At 41.6% G+C, this 19,949-nt stretch overlaps 1 protein-coding gene across 1 annotated transcript; it reads right to left on the bottom strand.

Moving 5' to 3' along the window:
* Positions 1–7,237: 7,237 nt before the first annotated feature.
* LOC137061912 (actinia tenebrosa protease inhibitors-like) lies at positions 7,238–14,902 on the bottom strand. The gene is made up of 8 exons (XM_067432581.1): positions 14,768–14,902; positions 14,189–14,234; positions 13,172–13,348; positions 11,291–11,458; positions 11,000–11,176; positions 8,750–8,917; positions 8,469–8,635; positions 7,238–7,380 (listed from the first exon to the last, which is right to left on the bottom strand). Exons 1-7 carry the CDS (start codon positions 14,876–14,878, stop codon positions 8,475–8,477), a joined length of 1,008 nt encoding a protein of 335 aa, XP_067288682.1. The 5' UTR covers positions 14,879–14,902; the 3' UTR covers positions 7,238–7,380; positions 8,469–8,474.
* Positions 14,903–19,949: the final 5,047 nt, after the last annotated feature.

The following is a 19,949-nucleotide window of genomic DNA, read 5'->3' as shown; positions in this document are numbered from 1 at the left end:
AGACTCGGCAGACCCAAACGTACTGTGAGGGTCTGTTGGGAACGTTTGGCTGAACCCCCTGTCAGAGAGATCTTCAACTCCCACCTCCGGCAGAGCTTCGACCAGATCCCGAGGGAGGCTGGAGATATTGAGTCGGAATGGACCATGTTCTCCACCTCCATTGTCGACGCGGCTGCTCGGAGCTGTGGCCGTAAGGTCTCCGGTGCCTGTCGAGGCGGCAATCCCCGAACCCGGTGGTGGACACCGGAAGTAAGGAATGCCGTCAAGCTGAAGAAGGAGTCCTATCAGGCCTGGCTGGCTTGTGGGGCATCTGAGGCAGCTGACAGGTACCGGCAGGCCCAGCCGACGGCAGCCCGGGTAGTTGTGGAGGCAAAAACTCGGGCCTGGGAGGAGTTCGGTGAGGCCATGGAGAAAGACTATCGGTTGGCCTCGAAGAGATTCTGGCAAACCGTTCGACGCCTCAGGAGGGGGAAGCAGTGCCCCACCAACACTGTCTACAGTGGAGATGAGCGGCTGCTGACCTCAACTGGGGATATTGTTGGACGGTGGAAGGAATACTTCGAGGATCTCCTCAATCCCACCGACACGTCTTCCTTTGAGGAAGCAGTGGCTGAGGGCTCGGAGGGGGACTCGTCCATCACCCGGGCTGAAGTCATCGAGGTAGTTAATAAGCTCCTCGGTGGCAAGGCGCCGGGGTGGATGAGATTCGCCCTGAGTACCTTAAGTCTCTGGATGTTGTGGGGCTGTCTTGGCTGACACGCCTCTGCAGCATCGCGTGGCGGTTGGGGACAGTGCCTATGGACTGGCAGACCCTCTTTTTAAGAAGGGGGACCGGAGAGTGTGTTCCAACTACAGGGGGATCACACTTCTCAGCCTCCCGGGGAAAGTCTATGCCAGGGTACTGGAGAGGAGGATTCGGCCGATAGTGGAACCTCGGATTCAGGAGGAGCAGTGTGGTTTTCGTCCCGGTCGTGTAACACTGGACCAGCTCTATATCCTTTCCAGGGTGCTGGAGGGTTCATGGGAGTTTGCCCAACCAGTCCACATCTGCTTTGTGGATTTGGAGAAGGCATTCGACTGTGTTCCTTGTGGCACCCTGTGGAGGGTGCTCTGGGAGTATGGGATCCGGGGCCCCTTGCTTAGGGCTGTACGGTCCCTTTACGACCGGAGCAGGAGCTTGGTTCGCATTGCCGGCAGTAAGTCAAAGTTGGTCCCAGTGCATGTTGGTCTCCAGCAGGGCTGCCCTTTGTCACCGGTTCTGTTCATAATTTTTATGGACAGAATTTCTAGACGCAGACAAGGGCCGGAGAGTGTCCGGTTTGGGGACCACACGATTTCGCCTCGGACTTTCGTCCTCGAACCATGGCCTCGGACTTGGAGGTGCTGATTCTCATCCCAGCCGCTTCACACTCGGCTGCAAACCGTCCCAGTGGACCACTTAGTACTAGCCTCAGTGGCATAACTTTAACCAAGTAATGACGGACCCTGGTGCAGCCACATAAGCCTACTGTAATTCATGTTCAAGAAATTGATTAAAAAGAGAAAGATGCTATCAGGCTTAGGCTATAGGTCGGAAATGGGTCAGTTGGGTTTGTAATGCACCTCAATCCATTTCAACGTTCTTGGTTTGCTTCTTATTTATTAAATACCACACAATTAGTTAATTACAACATTGATCAAAATTAAAAATATAATTTATACAAAATTAAATTTACTTAAAAACAAAGTAATGATCAAAAGCAATTCTGCATAACTAATGTTAAAATTAAATTAACTGTTTAAGTTATAATTATCTAATTTATAGATGAAATTAAATAACATAGTGTAAACATGAACGTAAATAGGCTATTTTTCTTTAACCCTCTGGCTGACGAAGGCGCCAGCGCATTCTGATCACTGATCAATATAGATCAGTGGTTCTGATGGGTTTTTTTTCCCTCACAGTGGAAACAACTTATAATACTCCGTCATTTTTAGCCATATACAGATAATTGTGAGGCATAACTATAAACTATAAATTGTCTACTTTTATTTGTGAACACTCACAATAACGTTGTAATTTTGTAAAATAAATAAAAAACCTCCTGTCTGCGAGAATCTTTCTGAAACTAAAATATTGTTTTATTTAAAAGTAGCAATTTCGAGCTCTCTTTAGACATCTTTGTGTGATATTTGTTTTAGAGTGAAACTGCTCTTTTATAGGCCTATGATCATCAGTAAGTGGTAGAGCGTGAATGACGTGGGAGCGCATTTAATTTGTATGGCAATATCCTGCAAAATCACTTCATCTCCAGCTTGCGATGTGGGTAGGGTTGTAAGTCTGCTATATTTCCACCACAAATCCCTTAAAGGGTTACTTCACCGATTAGCATATGGCTTTGTATCAGTACACTGTAAAAAATTATTTAGAAAAAAAAAGTTACCTGATTGCCTAAAAATTTCATTGAAAATTTTAATTTTTGAGTTAATACAATGAATATTTTTTGAGATTCGACAACCTTTATTCAAATATTATTAAAAGATTTTGCAAGCATATTGGGTAATTGTGTGTGTTTTATTTCTGATGACGCAGTGAAACATGCCAAATGATTTATCACATTTTTTATGTGGTTTAGATACAATAATATTTTGAGTTTCTATTTATTAAACAAAATTTCCTTCATTGTATCAACTAAAATTTGTAATTTCAATAAACTCAATTTTAAGGCAACCAGGTTACTTACTTTTTTAAGTTAAACCAACAATAATTGTTTACAGTGTAGAAACCCTGGAGTATATTCAAATGATTGTGCTTCCGCCCCTCATATCCCCCTGAGACAAGAGATTTATGCATTTTATTTCTGGAAAAATTCCTCCCATGACGTTTATCACATACATCACCTCGATGCACCCTGGACACATCATCAGTGATGTTACCTGGGGTAATGTAGTGTTTCGGGTCTTTCAAGCATCATACACTCTCACCCAGGCGACCCAGCCGGGGTTGATCAGGCCCCAGCTTGTGTCCAGGTAGCCCTACCCCACCCATGGTTCTCCTCTCTTTATCCACAGCCACCTTGAGGCAACTTCTGCTGACTCTGTGACCTCCTTAATGGCCCTTCGCTTACTGGCCCCTATGATGCCCAGGATGTTATAGGCCCTGCAGAGAGACTGGTCAGCAAACCCTCTACATCCAACCCCAATGGGCTCACACCGTGCTCGCCACCCATTATTCCGGTACTCCTCCACTAGCTCAGCGTATTTTGCCCTCTTTCTCTCATTGGCCTCCTCGATACGGTCCTCCCAGGGTACGGTAAGTTCAAGGAGAACGATCTGCTTAGAGGTCTCTGAGATGAGTAGCATGTCAGGCCGCAATGTTGAGGTGGCGACAGCTTCTGGGAATTTCAGTTGCTTCCCCAGGTCAACTTTCAACTCCCAGTCTCGTGCTGTTGCTAGCAGGCCTGATGAGGTGGCCCTGGCAGCTAGTGGTGGCTTGTCCCCAGCCCGGACAAAAGCAATAGTGTTCTTCACTGGGCGGAGGCACTTACAGTGGCCAATTCCACAGCTGATGGTATTTGCTATGACTTTCAAGACTTGGTCATGGCGCCAACGGTAGCGCCCCTCGCCCAGTGCTTTCGGACAGCAGCTGAGGATGTGCTCCAGAGTCCCCCTCTTCGGGCAGAGGGTGCAGGTTGGCAACTCCACCAATCCCCAGCTGAACAGGTTGGATGGGCTCGGTAGTACATCGTAGACAGCCTGGATCAGGAACCGTAGGCGATGGGGTTCTGCTTTCCACAGCTCCGCCCATGTGACTCTACGGTCCACTGCATTCTCCCATCTTGTCCAGGCTCCCTGCTGCCGCATTCCAACCATCCTGCTGGCCCGCTCCTCCTCTACTGCTGCCCGCACCTCTTGCTGCACCAGTGATCTCCTGTCCTTCCCCTGTGCCTTATTGTAGCGAGGTGTTGTGCCGCTATCCAGCCCAGCTCTTCCATGAGTCACTGCTCCTATCAATGACCTGTGCCGTAGCCGTGACTCAGCCTCATCCACCGCCTCTACCGCCCTCCACTTCCGCCCTGTCCTCACCTCGATCCCAGCCTGGGAGACCATCGGGTCTAGTGACTCTCTGTATAGCAGCACCTCCCTGGCCCGGCCCACCTTAAACTCCTCACTCAGGCCGCTGATGGGGAGCTTCAACGTATTCTTCTGGCCATACAAAGCAATGCTGCTCAGGCTTCGAGGTAGGCCCAGCCACTTCCGTAGAAACCTGCTGACTCTCCACTCAAAGCCCTCGATGGTAGAGATTGGAACCTCATAAATCAGGAGGGCCCAGAGAATCGCCAGGAGGATGCCATGTTGGTAAATCCAGGCCTTGAACTTGCCAGGTAGGCCTGACTTGTCTACTGCAGCCAGCCAGCCCTCCAGTTCAATGTTGGTTGCATGGATGGCTGCAGTGTCCTTCAGGCTGCAGTCGAACACCTTTCCCAAGCTCTTCACTGGTTTATCAGTGATTGATGGTATCTGGGTCTTGCCGAGTGTAAAGCTGAACTTGTTGGGAACCTTTCCTTTTTTCAACACCAGAGCTCTAGACTTTGCTGGCTTGAAGCACATGCATGCCCAGGATGTCAATTTGTGGGAACTGTTGGCCAGAGGCTAAAGACTACAGCCAGCAGAGGGAGCCATTTCCGCATGTTTTCAACTCGCGCGTGGGGGATGGGAGATCGCACTCAGCTGCAGCCTCAGGCATTCATGTTTAAACCGGGCCAGCAGAGCAAAGTAAGTCTTTCGACTTCTTAAACTAATTCCTATGAAAGTTAAGCTTTCAAAGGCATGAACTGAAAATGTGCCAGACTGAACATGCGCTGTGAATCTATGCCGCGGACGCGTTTACCTCAGCTCTCATCACAAGCTGTCAATATATACGACTCCTGCAGCGTTTTGGGCTGTGAGACTCCCTCAGATATTGAACAGACACATTCAGTTTTTAATTTTAGTGTCTGTTCTCTAACTGAACTGATTTTATGAAAATTAAGCGGTTGCAGTGGGAAATTGATCAGTGATTCCGTAATCTAGTAGGTGGCTTTGGGAGTGGCCTCGTAGGGCAGCGAAGCATTCCGGGAATTGTTGTCTTTCATCCCCATGAGACAAATGTTTTCTGTTTTTTTCTCAGTCTAGAAAGCACTAAATTAAAAAATAATTTCACATTTCTACTACATTAATAACCCAGTTTAAATAAAGATTCATCTTCCTAAAATATTAAAGCAAGTGCATGTAAGATTGTGGCCAAAACTGATACTGCAATCACCATCCCCTCTCCCCCCCGACTCGAGTTTGCCAGATGAATCCCGCATGTAATGCGGACGGGTCAGTGTGTATTGAAGCGTGTATGTGGCCGCTTGTCAAAAATGGAAAACAAGTTATTCAAATTCTGAATATCAGTATTTTTCTCTTGTCATTACAACGTTTAGAGCATAAGAGAAAAAAAAAATGTGGAAAAATATTTTATGTCCTAAGGACTCAAAAATGACAAGTGCATGTACAGGCAAAAACAATGGGATTTATTTTTAATTTATGAATACATTTTACGTTTCAAGATTTTTTTTAACAAACTTTGTTTAAAGATGATTTTGAACTGTTATAAAAGAGATAGTGCATTGATATACCATCTTAGTCTTACCTAATTCAATATGTGGGTAAAATGGCCATACTTTGATTTTCCCACTCAATGCAATGCATCTATACACTGCATCTAATTTGCATATTAATGTGTTCTTGGTGCAACATTTAATTAAACAAAGAAGTGTGATAATGGGATAATGGTAATAGCCTCTCACTTGTCACTTCACTTGTCTCTCCAAAATGCATTTAAAAAATGATTTAAGTCCTGGCGGTCTCTTCAGTGGACACTTAGAAACCCTATAACATTTTCCTGAGATGTTGATTTACAACAAACAATTTGAAATTGAAATCTGAATAATTTGAAAATTATTCAGATTTCAATTATAATTGCAAGATATCATTTTCATAAGTGCACTACACATACATGTCAGCCATTTTTAAAGACCAAGATTATGTCCTCCTGGTGAAACGTCCAAACATTTATCAGTGCAAAGCCCCGAATGTGCTCGTCACAGGACATCCTAAGTTAATGTGACATGTATGCAGTCACAGAAAATATTATGTCCACTACAGTGGATAAAAGTATATTACTGGGCCCCAGGAGGATATATTATAGACCTATTAATAAAAAAAAAAATGCTATTGCCTAGACAGAGCTCAAGAGCGCTCCCTTTATAATCACTAAAAGCTGTCACTCATTCCATAAACGCAATCTCACGAAGTTCAGTTATATTAATCAGTGACGCTAGTATAAAATTATATACTAAGTATTATATACTTATTTTCACAATGTCTGCACTTACAGAAGACTAGTTTTGCTTAGCTTACACCGTTTAGGACCTTACTCCGATAAAAGAAGTTTTACTCCGATGAGATTTGTGAGTTCTTACTGGTGCGCATGTAAATGTGCTCAGTGTTAAGTAATCCCCATCGACAAGATGCGCCTCGTCTGTAACGGATCAGTTAAAGTGAAAGCAAAATCTGTCACGGTGTAGTTGGATTTAGTCACACGGTCAAAATATTTTTTGAACGCTTCTGTTTACAGCATTATCGTAATTAAAGGCTGTATATAACTGCTGGGGACTATGCTCAAACTACTAAACTGCCCATACGCAGGATCAGATTCATAAGCCTGAACGTAATGCTTCAGTATTATTTTAAGACCCATAAAACTGGTCACAGATCAGCAGTGAAATCAGATCAGCACAACTCCAAAGACTAAAGCTGGTAAGATGGCCTTCAGTAGACAACACTGACCTCTCCTGGCCACTGTCAGTAGGGGAAACCAGTTCCAATTCTAAGAAATTATAGCCTAGAAATCTAGACGCACCCTAGCGGCAGCAAATTTAACAAATCTATCAACGAGTTCCGTTTCACCTTCGTTTCTCTGGTTGGTTGTAGCGCTATCCTATCGCGTGCAGAGGGAGTTTGAAAGACAACCGTTTATCCCACCTCTCGGATTGAGCCCTGTCTATGGTGAGTTTCCAGACCAAACATCTTGATGTGGGTCTGGCTTGTCAGGCTAAAGAAATCCAGTAAGAAGAAGATACAGCACATCCCAATCATTAAAATTATTAATTCAATCCCCAGACAGAAGCTTATTACATTAAAAAATGAAAAAATGTTCACAACCAGAAAATGATGCATTTCTATTTATTGTGTTAATGTTGAGGTAAATGTCTGTTGGAAACTGATCCATGTTGCACTTTAAGGTTTTAAAGTAGTGCCTCTCTTATTCACAGCATTCTTAGTTCTTTCTCTCGGTGAGAAGCTTGTCATCTCCTGCAAATCAATAATAATAAAAAAAACAAACAACAAAAAAAAAAAGACAAGACAAGAAATCACAATGAGCCCATCCTTACAATGTTGGTAATCCTACAAGTTATATTAAAGGCACAATATGTAGTTTTCACCGCTAGGTCACCTATTTAAAACAAAAGGCGTAGTTTGATGACGACGAGATTGTCCACGAATCTTGGTAGTTGTTGTCTTCACCTCACAGCCGGGGGAAAAGAATCGGGACGGGACTCCAGTAGAAATCTTTTCATGGATGAGATTATGAATGTTTCTGTAGTATGAAGGAGAGCAGGGCCGAGTGCTGAACGCTGAAGCGATTGCTAATGAGAGACGAATGTACACACGGCTCGAAAGCTTTTATTATACCACAGACGACAGCTTCCGCTTCTTCTGGACAAGCGCATGTGGGGTAACGCAGTGCTGTTTTATCAAATTAGATACATTTGAGTGTTGAAAATTGTCATAACATCCCTGTGTGTTCGCTTGGCGGCTGCTACGAGGCACTTTTTACACACTGCAGTAAGCTAGATCAAAATTAGAATATCATTGAAAGCTAAATGCTGGATGGCTTGCGTTGCAAAATGGCATGCAATTATTTTATTAAACATTGTATGACGGAGAAAATGCTTTATTACTCTATTATCTGATTATGCCATGCTAGCCACTTGTCTTGACAAAAGTGTTTTTCTCTGAGGCATGGTGAAAACCAAGTGAAAATCAAGAAAAAGAGATTCAAACAATAAGACTAAATGTGTTGAGCTGTATAACAATTAGTTTTCGGTCTAAATGTATCCAAACAATTGCTCCCATCTAATAAAACAATATATTAAAGAGTCTTTGGTGTTACCATGGTTTCTACAAAATAAGACGGAAATCTAGGGTAACCCGGGTATGATATTGATAGGCGACGCACAGACATTTCAGTGTCCTGGCTATTTGTCTGGATTTAAACAGTCTTGAAAACATCTGGAACAACAACTAATTTTTGGATATTTCAAAAAAGAAATCTTACGTATTGTGCCTTTAATGAAAAAACATTTTGTCCTCCTCCTCCAGTGTAACGCGTTTCCTACCGTTTCTCAACATAACTCCTCACACTCCTGCTGGCTGTTGAATTTGTTGCCATTGCCCTCGCAGCCTCCATATATGAATGGCACGCACGCACTCGCAGAAGAATTGAAGGCCCACATGGGTATGTGTGCTCTACAAGGACCAACATGTATGGGCAGGCTACAGGCAGCTACAGGGACAAAATACAGTGTATATATTAGGACCACATCAGGGACAGATGAACTGTGTGCTGGGTCACTATGGGCTACTCATCTGGGCTTTTAGACCCCAAACACAGACTCACCCTCAGTGCGACAGCTCTGCAGACACTTCTTTTCGGTCACAAAGTTGTTCTGATTCCCCAAACAGCCTCCATAGGTGAACGTCTCACAGGCCATGACGGACGAGTTGTAATGGAAGCGCTGCAACCTTCCGGAGCACGGACCGGAGTCTGGCTCGGCCTCACATGCGTCTACAGACACACGACACATACATACTCCGGTCACGTTACTGTAATCAAAGCAATATCAAACTCCCTTCTTTAATCATAAATGTAATGTATACAAAAAAAAAAAAAAAAAAACACACTACTGTTAGAGATACACTACTGTTCAAAAGTGTGAGCCAGTAAGAGGTTTTGTTTTAAAGAAATGAATACTTATTCAGAAAGGAAGCATTTAATTACTTAACGATGACAGTAAAGACATTTATAAAGTAAAATATTTATTAGGGCTGTCAAAATGATCTGAATGTTTTGATCATTAAACCATCATTAGAATATTTCTGAAGGATCATGTAACATTGAAGACTAATGCTGAAAATTCAGTTTTGATCACAGAAATAAATGACACCTTAAAATATTACAATAGAAAACCTTTACTGAATTTGATCAAATAAATGCAATCTTTAAATTCTCACTTACATCAAAATTAAACAGTAGTGTATATTTGAAACTTTAGCTGCACAATGGGAATCATTTTGGATATATATATATATATATATATATTACACTTTTTTTTTATCCTGCCCAAATAAGCAAAACATTTCCCCAACAATCATAATCAGGCAATATATTCAAAAAATATTTTAATTTATTGTGTTAATGTTGAAGTAAATGTTCGTTGGAAACTCATCCATGTTACACTTTTGTTTTAAACAAAGTAATGCCTCTTATTTAGAGCATTCTCAGTTCACTGTGAGAAACTAGTCATCCAGCAAATCAATAACAAAACGACAAGCATCACAATAGGAGCCCATACTTACAATGTTGGTAATACTACAAGTTATATTAAAGGCACAATATGTAGTTTTCACCGCTAGAGGTCACCTATTTAAAACAAAAGGCGTAGTTTGATGACGACGAGATTGTCCACGAATCTTGGTAGTTGTTGTCTTCACCTCATAGCCGGAGAAAAGAATCAGGATGGGACTCCAGTAAAAATCTTTTCATGGATGAGATTATGAATGTTTCTGTAGTATGAAGGAGAGCAGGGCCGAGTGCTGAACGCTGAAGCGATTGCTAATGAGAGACGAATGTACACACGGCTCGAAAGCTTTTATTATACCACAGACGACAGCTTCCGCTTCTTCTGGACAAGCGCATGTGGGGTAACGCAGTGCTGTTTTATCAAATCAGATACATTTGAGTGTTGAAAATTGTCATAACATCCCTGTGTGTTCGCTTGGCGGCTGCTACGAGGCACTTTTTACACACTGCAGTAAGCTAGATCAAAATTAGAATATCATTGAAAGCTAAATGCTGGATGGCTTGCGTTGCAAAATGGCATGCAATTATTTTTAAAACATTGTATGACGGAGAAAATGCTGTATTACTGTATTATCTGATTATGCCATGTTAGCCACTTGACAAAAGTGTGTTTTTCTCTGAGGCATGGTGAAAACATGCAGTCGTGGAAAATCAAGAAAATGAGATTCAAACAATAAGACTAAATGTGTTGAGCTGTATAACTAATTTGTTTTCGGTCTATAAATCAATCCAAACTATTTTCCCCCTGTCTAATAAAACAATATATTAAAGCGTCTTTGGTGTTACCATGGTTTCTACAAAATAAGACCGGAAATCTAGGGTAACACGGGTATGATATTGATAGGCGACGCACAGACACGTGTCCTGGCTATTTGTCTGGATTTAAATGGTAAATGGACTGCATTTATATAGCGCTTTTAACAGACCCTATAGCCATTCAAAGTGCTTTACATATTGCCTCGCTTTCACCCATTCATACTCCGACGGCGATGTCAGCCATGTAAGGCACCATCCAGCTCATCGGGAACAGCTGGGGTTGGGTGTCTTGCTCAAGGACACCTTGACACTTGGTCAGGCGGAACCGGGGATCGAACCACCAACCTTTCGGTTTGTAGACAATCTACACGAACCACTGAGCCACTGCCGCCCCATTCAAGAATTTAAACATTCTTGAAAACATCTGGAATATCTAGTTTTTGGATTATTCAAAAAAGAAATCTTGCGTATTGTTACTTTAATGAAATAAAAAAATTGTTGTCCTTCTCCAGTATAATGTGTGTGTCCTACCGTTTCTCAACATGACTCCGCATAACTCCTCACACTCCTTCTGGCTGTAGAATTTGTTGCCATTGCCCTTGCAGCCTCCATATGTGAATGGCACACACTTTCCCGCAGAAGAATCGAAGGCCCACATGTCTATGAATGCTTTACAAGGACCAACATCTATGGGCAGTCTACAGGCAGCTACAGGGACAAAATACAGTGTATATATTAGGACCACATCAGGGACAGATGAACTGTGTGCTGGGTCACTATGGGCTACTCATCTGGGCTTTTGGACCACAAACACAGACTCACCCTCAGTGCGACAGCTCTGCAGACACTTCTTTTCAGTCACAAAGTTGTTCTGATTCCCCATACAGCCTCCATAGGTGAACGTCTCACAGGTCATGATGGACGAGTTGTAATGGAAGCGCTGCAACCTTCCGAAGCACGGACCGGAGTCTGGCTCGGCTTCACATGCGTCTACAGACACACGACATACATACTCCGGTCACGTTACTGTAATCAAAGCAATATCAAACTCCCTTCTTTAATCATAAATGTAATGTATACAAAAAAATACACTACTGTTAGAGATACACTACTGTTCAAAAGTGTGAGTCAGTAAGAGGTTTTGATTTAAAGAAATGAACACCTATTCAGAAAGGAAGCAATAAATTGCTTAATGACAGTAAAGACATTTATAATGTTAAATATTTGTATTTCAAACAAACACTGTTCTTTTGAACTTTCCATTCATCAAATAATCCTGAAAGAAATTTATAACAGTTTCCATAAAAATGAAGCAGCACAAATGTTTTTAAAATCGATGATAATCAGGAATGTTTTGATCATCAAACCATCATTAGAATATTTCTGAAGGATCATGTGACACTGAAGACTGATGCTGAAAATTCAGTTTTGATCACAGAAATAAATGACACCTTAAAATATTACAATAGAAAACCTTTACTGAATATAATCAAATAAATGCAACCTTTAATTTTTTTAACTGACATCAAACTGAAAACATTTGAAACGTAAGCTGCACAATGGGAATCGTTTGATGTTTTTATCGTTAGATAGATTTTTTTGGAAGCCTGCCCAAATAAGCAAAACATTTCCTCAACCATATAATCAGGCAACATATTCCAAAAAGGATTTAAATTGTGTTAATGTTGAAGTAAATGTCTGTTGCAAACTGATCCATGTTGCACTTGTTTTCAACAAAGTAATGCCTCTTATTTAGAGCATTCTCAGTTCACTGTGAGAAACTAGTCATCCAGCAAATCGATAACAAAACGGCAAGCATCACAATATGAGCCCATACTTACAATGTTGGTAATACTACAAGTTATATTAAAGGCACAATATGTAGTTTTCACCGCTAGAGGTCGCCTATTCAAAACAAAAGGCGTAGTTTGATGACGACGAGATTGTTCACGAATCTTGGGAGTTGTCGTCTTCACCTCACAGCCGGGGGAAAAGAATCAGGATGGGACTCCAGTAGAAATCTTTTCATGGATGAGATTATGAATGTTTCTGTAGTATGAAGGAGAGCAGGGCCGAGTGCTGAACGCTGAAGCGATTGCTAATGAGAGACGAATGTACACACGGCTCGAAAGCTTTTATTATACCACAGACGACAGCTTCCGCTTCTTCTGGACAAGCGCATGTGGGGTAACGCAGTGCTGTTTTATTAAATGAGATACATTTGAGTGTTGAAAATTGTCATAACATCCCTGTGTGTTCACTTGGCGGCTGCTATGAGGCACTTTTTACACACTGCAGTAAGCTAGATCAAAATTAGAATATCATTAAAAGCTAAATGCTGGATGGCTTGCATTGCAAAATGGCATGCAATTATTTTATTAAACATTGTATGACGGAGAAAATGCTCTATTACTCTATTATCTGATTATGCCATGTTAGCCACCTGACAAAATAGTGTGGGCATGGTGAAAAAGGAAGTCTAGGGTAACGCGGGTATGAGGTCCTTGATAGGTGACGCACAGACACATGTCCGTGTCCTGGCTATTTGTCTGGATTTAAACAGTCTTAAACATCTGGAATAACATCATTAACTAACTAACATATTTGTTTTTGGATATTTAAAAAAAAAAAAAGATATCTTGCGTATTGTGCCTTTAATGGAAAAAAAAGTGTTGCCGTCCTCCAGTATAATGTGTGTCCTACCTTTTCTCAAAATAACTCCGCAGTACTCCTCACACTCCTTCTGGCTGAAGAATTTGTTGCCATTGCCCTCGCAGCCTCCATATGTGAATGGCACACACTTTCCCGCAGAAGAATCGAAGGCCCACATGTCTATGAATGCTTTACAAGGACCAACATCTATGGGCAGTCTACAGGCAGCTACAGGGACAAAATACATGATTCTACAGACACACGTACATACTCCGTCACATTACTGTAATCAAAGCAACGATAAATGATTGATCATTCTGCACCGTTTCTCACACATGTATGAACAGTGTAAGATACACTACTGTTCAAAAGTGAGTCAGTAAATGTTTTGGTTTAAAGAAACTAACAACTATTCAGAAAGGAAGCAATACATTGCTTAATGACAGTAAAGACATTTATAATGTTAAATAGTTATATTTCAAATAAACACTGTTCTTTTGAACTTTCTATTCATCAAAGAATCCTGAAAGAAATATATAACAGTTTCCATAAAAATATGAAACAGCACAAATGGTCTAACATTGTTTTTTGATCAAACCATCTTATTAGAATATTTTCTGAAGGATCATGTGACACTGAAGACTGATGCTGAAGATTCAGCTTTGATTCCAGAAATAAATGACATTAATGTTACAATAGAGAACGTTTTACTGACTTTCATCAAATAAATGCAACCGTTACATTTTTTACTGATATCAATGGTAAATGGTAGTGTATATTTGAAACTTTAGCTGCACATTGGGAATAGTTTAAGTTTTTTATAGTTTTATATACTTTAAGCCTGCCCAAATAAGCAAAACCCATTTCCTCAACAACCATATAATCAGGCAATATATTCTAAAAAGTATTTTAAACTGGATTGCACATTTTTTGTTCAATTATTAATTAATTACATAAAATGTATTTACGGCCTCAATTTTGTACTACTGACATATTAACTACCCACATAAATCATGATGTTTTCCTTCTAAAATATTAAAGAAGCACATAAGGGACACTATTACTCACCCGGTCCATTCCCAGGGGGCGTTACAACCGCATTCCGCCTCGCCCTCTATTGCAAGCCAATCATATAGCAGAATTATTGGTTATGCTTTATTTTACACATGCACTCACAGTGTAGTATAGTCAAAAAAAGTAACGGTAATATAATGACCATTTTCACAAGATGTAGTAAATCCCTGGTGTCCCCAGAATCTGTCTGCAAAGTCTCAGCTCAAAATACACCTCAGATATTTCATAGCTTGTCAAATTTGCCTCTATTAGGGTGTGAGCAAAAACATGCTTTTTTTGCACGTGACCCTTTAAATGCAAATGATCTGCTGCTTTCCACCAAAATCTATAAATTGTTGTATAGGTGCGCATGTGGGAACGCAACGCATCTGTCACCCAACTTTGCAAAGCATAATAAATGTGGGTTTGAGTTACGCAGACGCGGTTCAGGATAGTTTTATTACGGTTTCCACTTTGATTAGAGCAGTGGATCTCTGTGGAAATAGCCTATAAAACCTTTTAAATACAGATGGGTTTTTTTAACTCGTAAGTGTTCAAAACCAGTTTCTTAGTCTTCCAAAAGGAATAACTTACCTGTTTTAAATCAAAGTTCTCTTGGGTCTGGAGGACGGGTTCGTCGGGCAGAGGCTCGGCATGCAGCAGTCCCAGGAGGGATAGCAGAAACACCAGAACAACACGCACCATTCTGTCTGTGATCCAAATGAAGTTCTGAAAGCTAAACAAGAACAACTCCATTCAAAGGACATCGACCTGCAGGCCGTGTGTGCAACACTACCCCCAAAACCAGTCCAACAGAACAAACAGAACAAAGTTCTTCTTATCAGTCTATTGACTCCAACCTGTAGGCCTACCTTATGTTCCTTTTTTTTTTTGGCTGAAACTCAGACTAATAACTGTGGCGAGGTTGACGAGCGAAAGACGTGGGAGAAGCGAGTTATGCATACCTTCCATATTTTTAGGGGTGGATTATACAAAATATGATGATTGCTAAGCAAACTGAGAGGAGAACTAACATATAGGCTATACACTCGCCAGCCGTCTTGCCAAAATCCTATAGTATTCAGAGATGTCAGACGTAAGATACGAGACATTAAAAGTAATGGTCACGTGATGGAGCTGAGCTCAAAGTGCGTCACCTTATAAGACACCTGATTCATACATCGTTTCCAAGTAGGCTACGTCGCCTTATAAGACAGACACCTGTCGCTTTACAATACGCCTGATACAGAGAATTAATTATCTTACCTTTCTAACTCTCCTTAAACTGAAATGACTTTATTTTAAAATATAATAAATTACATAGGCCTACCCAGGCATGCATTTGGAAAGCAGAGGCTGGGCACAAAATCTTGGAGGCCCCCAAAAACTTGTGGCCCAAACTCGCACAGCTTTTTTTTGTGTGCAAATAAATTATTAACACCCAAACACAGACTCATTAATGAATTTTATTTAATGTAATTTAAAAAATAAAAATAAAAAAAAGGGATGAAGCCATGTAAGTGGGGTCTTGGAGGCCCCTGGGCACTGGCCCAGTCGGCCCTTTGGTAAATCCGGCCTTGGGCCCCGCCTACCCTTCTAATTAATTCCTTAAATCTAAATTTGACATTAGAGAAAACCCTTGTCAATTTTGTGGAATTGAAACAACTGAGCATATCTTTTTTTAAATGTATTATTATTACTCAAAATTGTTTTGGTCTTAATTGTATAGTACACATGTAATCTAATACAGTTTAATTAAATGTATAATTAGAGATTACATGTCTAAATCTCCTTGAATACAAACAAGTTAAGTTTGGTGTACGAGAAAGATTGCTCACAATTAATTAGCCTTCAACTTGCTAAATACTTTATTCATAAATGCTGATTTTTGAAAACCCCTCCTTTTCTCATTTTACTAATGGACTTAAAGCTTTAGCTGCTTCACTTTGTACCATTTCAAGTGAAAACGTTTCTACAGTAGCAGTTTCTTCAATGAGCTAAGTGCAATATAGCTCCTTACAAGTACAACTCTTGCAAGAACGTACTTCTCTAATATGTTCCTTCAATTATTACATTTTTATTAATTATTTATTTATTTAATTCCTTGCCCTTGATTCGAGATTTTATTGCTGTAACTTATTGTAATTTGCCAATATGTCTGCCTTTTGGGGATTGTAAATTGTTAATGTTGTTTTTAATGCCTAATTTATAAATTAGCTTTTTTTATTTATTTAAAAGTTTGCATTAGTAGTAGGTTATTATTATAGGCAATTTATTTTACAGTAATTAGTTAACTTTCCCAAAAAGTGCATATTATAGCTACTACTTATAAGTCTATTTCATGTGCATTTATGACTGTTAGTGTTTGAAGTGAAGCCAATTAAACATGACATTCGTTTTTACTTGGACGCTAAAACCTTATGCCAAATGCACAATTATTTCTTTCTTCCTTTTTTCTCTTGATCTCACTTTAAATTCATTCAACATTTTCTACAACATTAAATGATGCAGAGAACAAGTTATTCTGAGCAAACATGCTTCGTTTCATGTATATAGGCTAGTTTATGCCTTTTTCCACATTAGAGAATTGATATAGCCTATGTGCCTTTGTCGCACTTCCATGAGAAGCAAGTAAAATAGGTTTGTCCACTGCCTGTGTCAATAGCAGTGCCTATAACACAAAATTGTTGTAATTTATTGATGCCTACAGTTAGCCATTATCTAAATAAACATTTCTCAAACTTTTTGGGGCCATGGACCACTCAGTACTAGCCTCAGTGGCATAACTTTAACCAAGTAATGACGGACCCTGGTGCAGCCACAGATAATTACAGATAATTACAGATAATTGTGAACTATAACTATAAACTATAAATTGTCTACTTTTATTTGTGAACACTCACAATAACGTTGTAATTTTGTAAAATAAATAAAAAACCTCCTGTCTGCGAGAATCTTTCTGAAACTAAAATATTGTTTTATTTAAAAGTAGCAATTTCGAGCTCTCTTTAGACATCTTTGTGTGATATTTGTTTCAGAGTGAAACTGCTCTGTTATAGGCCTATGATCATCAGTAAGTGGTAGAGCGTAAATGACGTGGGAGCGCATTTAATTTGTATGGCAATATCCTGCAAAATCGCTTTATCTCCAGCTTGCGATGTGGGCAGGGTTGTAAGTCTGCTATATTTCCACCACAAATCCCTTAAAGGGTTACTTCAGCGATTAGCATATGGCTTTGTATCAGTACACTGTAAAAAATTATTTAGAAAAAAAAAAGTTACCTGATTGCCTAAAAATTTCATTGAAAATTTTAATTTTTGAGTTAATTCAATGAATATTTTTTGAGATTCGACAATCTTTATTCAAATATTATTAAAAGATTTTGCAAGCATATTGGGTAATTGTGTGCGTTTTATTTCTGATGACGCAGTGAAACATGCCAAATAGTGCAATTTTCATGATTTATCACATTTTTTATGTGGTTCAGATACAACAATATTTTGAGTTTCTATTTATTAAATAAATGTCCTTCATTGTATCAACTAAAATTTGTAATTTCAATAAACTCAATGTTAAGGCAACCAGGTTACTTACTTTTTTAAGTTAAACCAACAATAATTGTTTACAGTGTAGAAACCCTGGAGTATATTCAAACGATTGTGCTTCCGCCCCTCATATCCCCCTGAGACAAGAGATTTATGCATTTTATTTCTGGAAAAATTCCTCCCATGACGCTTATCACATACATCACCTCGATGCACCCTGGACACATCATCAGTGATGTTACCTGGGGTCACGTAGTGTTTCGGGTCTTTCAAGCATCATACACTCTCACCCAGGCGACCCAGCCAGGGTTGATCAGGCCCCAGCTTGTGTCCAGGTAGCCCTACCCCACCCATGGTTCTCCTCTCTTTATCCACAGCCACCTTGAGGCAACTTCTGCTGACTCTGTGACCTCCTTAATGGCCCTTCACTTACTGGCCCCCCCCTTTGATGCCCAGGATGTTATAGGCCCTGCAGAGAGACTAGTCAGCAAACCCTCAACATCCAACCCCAATGGGCTCACACCATGCTCGCCACCTATTATTCCGGCACTCCTCCACTAGCTCAGCGTATTTTGCCCTCTTTCTCTCATTGGCCTCCTCGATACGGTCCTCCCAGGGTACGGTAAGTTCAAGGAGAACGATCTGCTTAGAGGTCTCTGAGATGAGTAGCATGTCAGGCCGCAATGTTGAGGTGGCGACAGCTTCTGGCAATTTCAGTTGCTTGCCCAGGTCAACTTTCAACTCCCAGTCTCGTGCTGTTACTAGCAGGCCTGATGAGGTGGCCCTGGCAGCTAGTGGTGGCTTGTCCCCAGCCTGGACAAAAGCAATAGTGTTCTTCACTGGGCGGAGGCGCTTCCAGTGGCCAATTCCACAGCTGATGGTATTTGCTATGACTTTCAAGACTTGGTCATGGCGCCAACGGTAGCGCCCCTCGCCCAGTGCTTTCGGACAGCAGCTGAGGATGTGCTCCAAAGTCCCCCTCTTCAGGCAGAGGGTGCAGGCTGGTGACTCCACCAATCCCCAGCTGAACAGGTTGGATGGGCTCGGTAGTACATCATAGACAGCCTGGATCAGGAACCGTAGGCGATGGGGTTCTGCTTTCCACAGCTCCGCCCATGTGACTCTGCGGTCCACTGCATTCTCCCATCTTGTCCAGGCTCCCTGCTGCCGCATTCCAACTATCGTGCTGGCCCGCTCCTCCTCTACTGCTGCCCGCACCTCTTGCTGCACAAGTGACCTCCTGTCTTTCCCCTGTGCCTTATTGTAGCGAGGTGTTGTGCCGCTACCCAGCCCAGCTCTTCCATGAGTCACTGCTCCTATCAATGACCTGTGCCGTAGCCATGACTCAGCCTCATCCACCGCCTCTACTGCCCTCCACTTCCGCCCTGTCCTCACCTCGATCCCAGCCTGGGAGACCATCGGGTCTAGTGACTCTCTGTATTGCAGCACCTCCCTGGCCCGGCCCACCTTAAACTCCTCACTCAGGCCGCTGATGGGGAGCTTCAACGTATTGTTCTGGCCATACAAAGCAATGCTGCTCAGGCTTCGAGGTAGGCCCAGCCACTTCCGTAGAAACCTGCTGACTCTCCTCTCAAAGCCCTCGATGGTAGAGATTGGAACCTCATAAATCAGGAGGGCCCAGAGAATCCCCGGGAGGATGCCATGTTGGTAAATCCAGGCCTTGAACTTGCCAGGTAGGCCTGACTTGTCTACTGCAGCCAGCCAGCCCTCCAGTTCAATGTTGGTTGCATGGATGGCTGCAGTGTCCTTCTGGCTGCAATCGAACACCTTTCCCAAGCTCTTCACTGGTTTATCAGTGATTGATGGTATCTGGGTCTTGCCGAGTGTAAAGCTGAACTTGTTGGAAACCTTTCCTTTCTTCAACACCAGAGCTCTAGACTTTGCTGGCTTGAAGCACATACGCGCCCAGGATGTCAATTTGTGGGAATTGTTGGCCAGAGGCTAAAGACTACAGCCAGCAGAGGGAGCCATTTCCGAATGTTTTCAACTCGCGCGTGGGGGATGGGAGATCGCACTCAGCTCTCAGCTGCAGCCTGCAGGCATTCATGTTTAAACCGTGCTGCCAGCAGAGCAAAGTAAGTCTTTCAACTTCTTAAACTAATTCCTATGAAAGTTAAGCTTTCAAAGGCATGAACTGAAAATGTGCCAGACTGAACATGCGCTGTGAATCTATGCCGCGGACGCGTTTACCTCAGCTCTCATCACAAGCT

Source organism: Pseudorasbora parva, chromosome 23 (genome assembly GCF_024679245.1).
Source record: "Pseudorasbora parva isolate DD20220531a chromosome 23, ASM2467924v1, whole genome shotgun sequence".
NCBI lineage: Eukaryota > Metazoa > Chordata > Actinopteri > Cypriniformes > Gobionidae > Pseudorasbora > Pseudorasbora parva.
The sequence above is the reverse complement of the archived record's forward strand: the minus strand, read 5'-3'. Positions and strand labels throughout refer to the sequence as shown.

What these genes read in the sequence shown, in the direction of transcription:
- LOC137061912 (XM_067432581.1), bottom strand. Translation starts at nt 14,878, where the DNA reads ATGGTGCGTGTTGTTCTGGTGTTTCTGCTATCCCTCCTGGGACTGCTG. An exon ending in AGAACTTTGATTTAAAACAG is followed by an intron (nt 14,235 to 14,767) that starts GTAAGTTATTCC and finishes GGCTTGCAATAG; the next exon opens with AGGGCGAGGCGGAATGCGGT. An exon ending in CGGAGTTATTTTGAGAAAAG is followed by an intron (nt 11,459 to 13,171) that starts GTAGGACACACA and finishes GTGTGTCTGTAG; the next exon opens with ACGCATGTGAAGCCGAGCCA.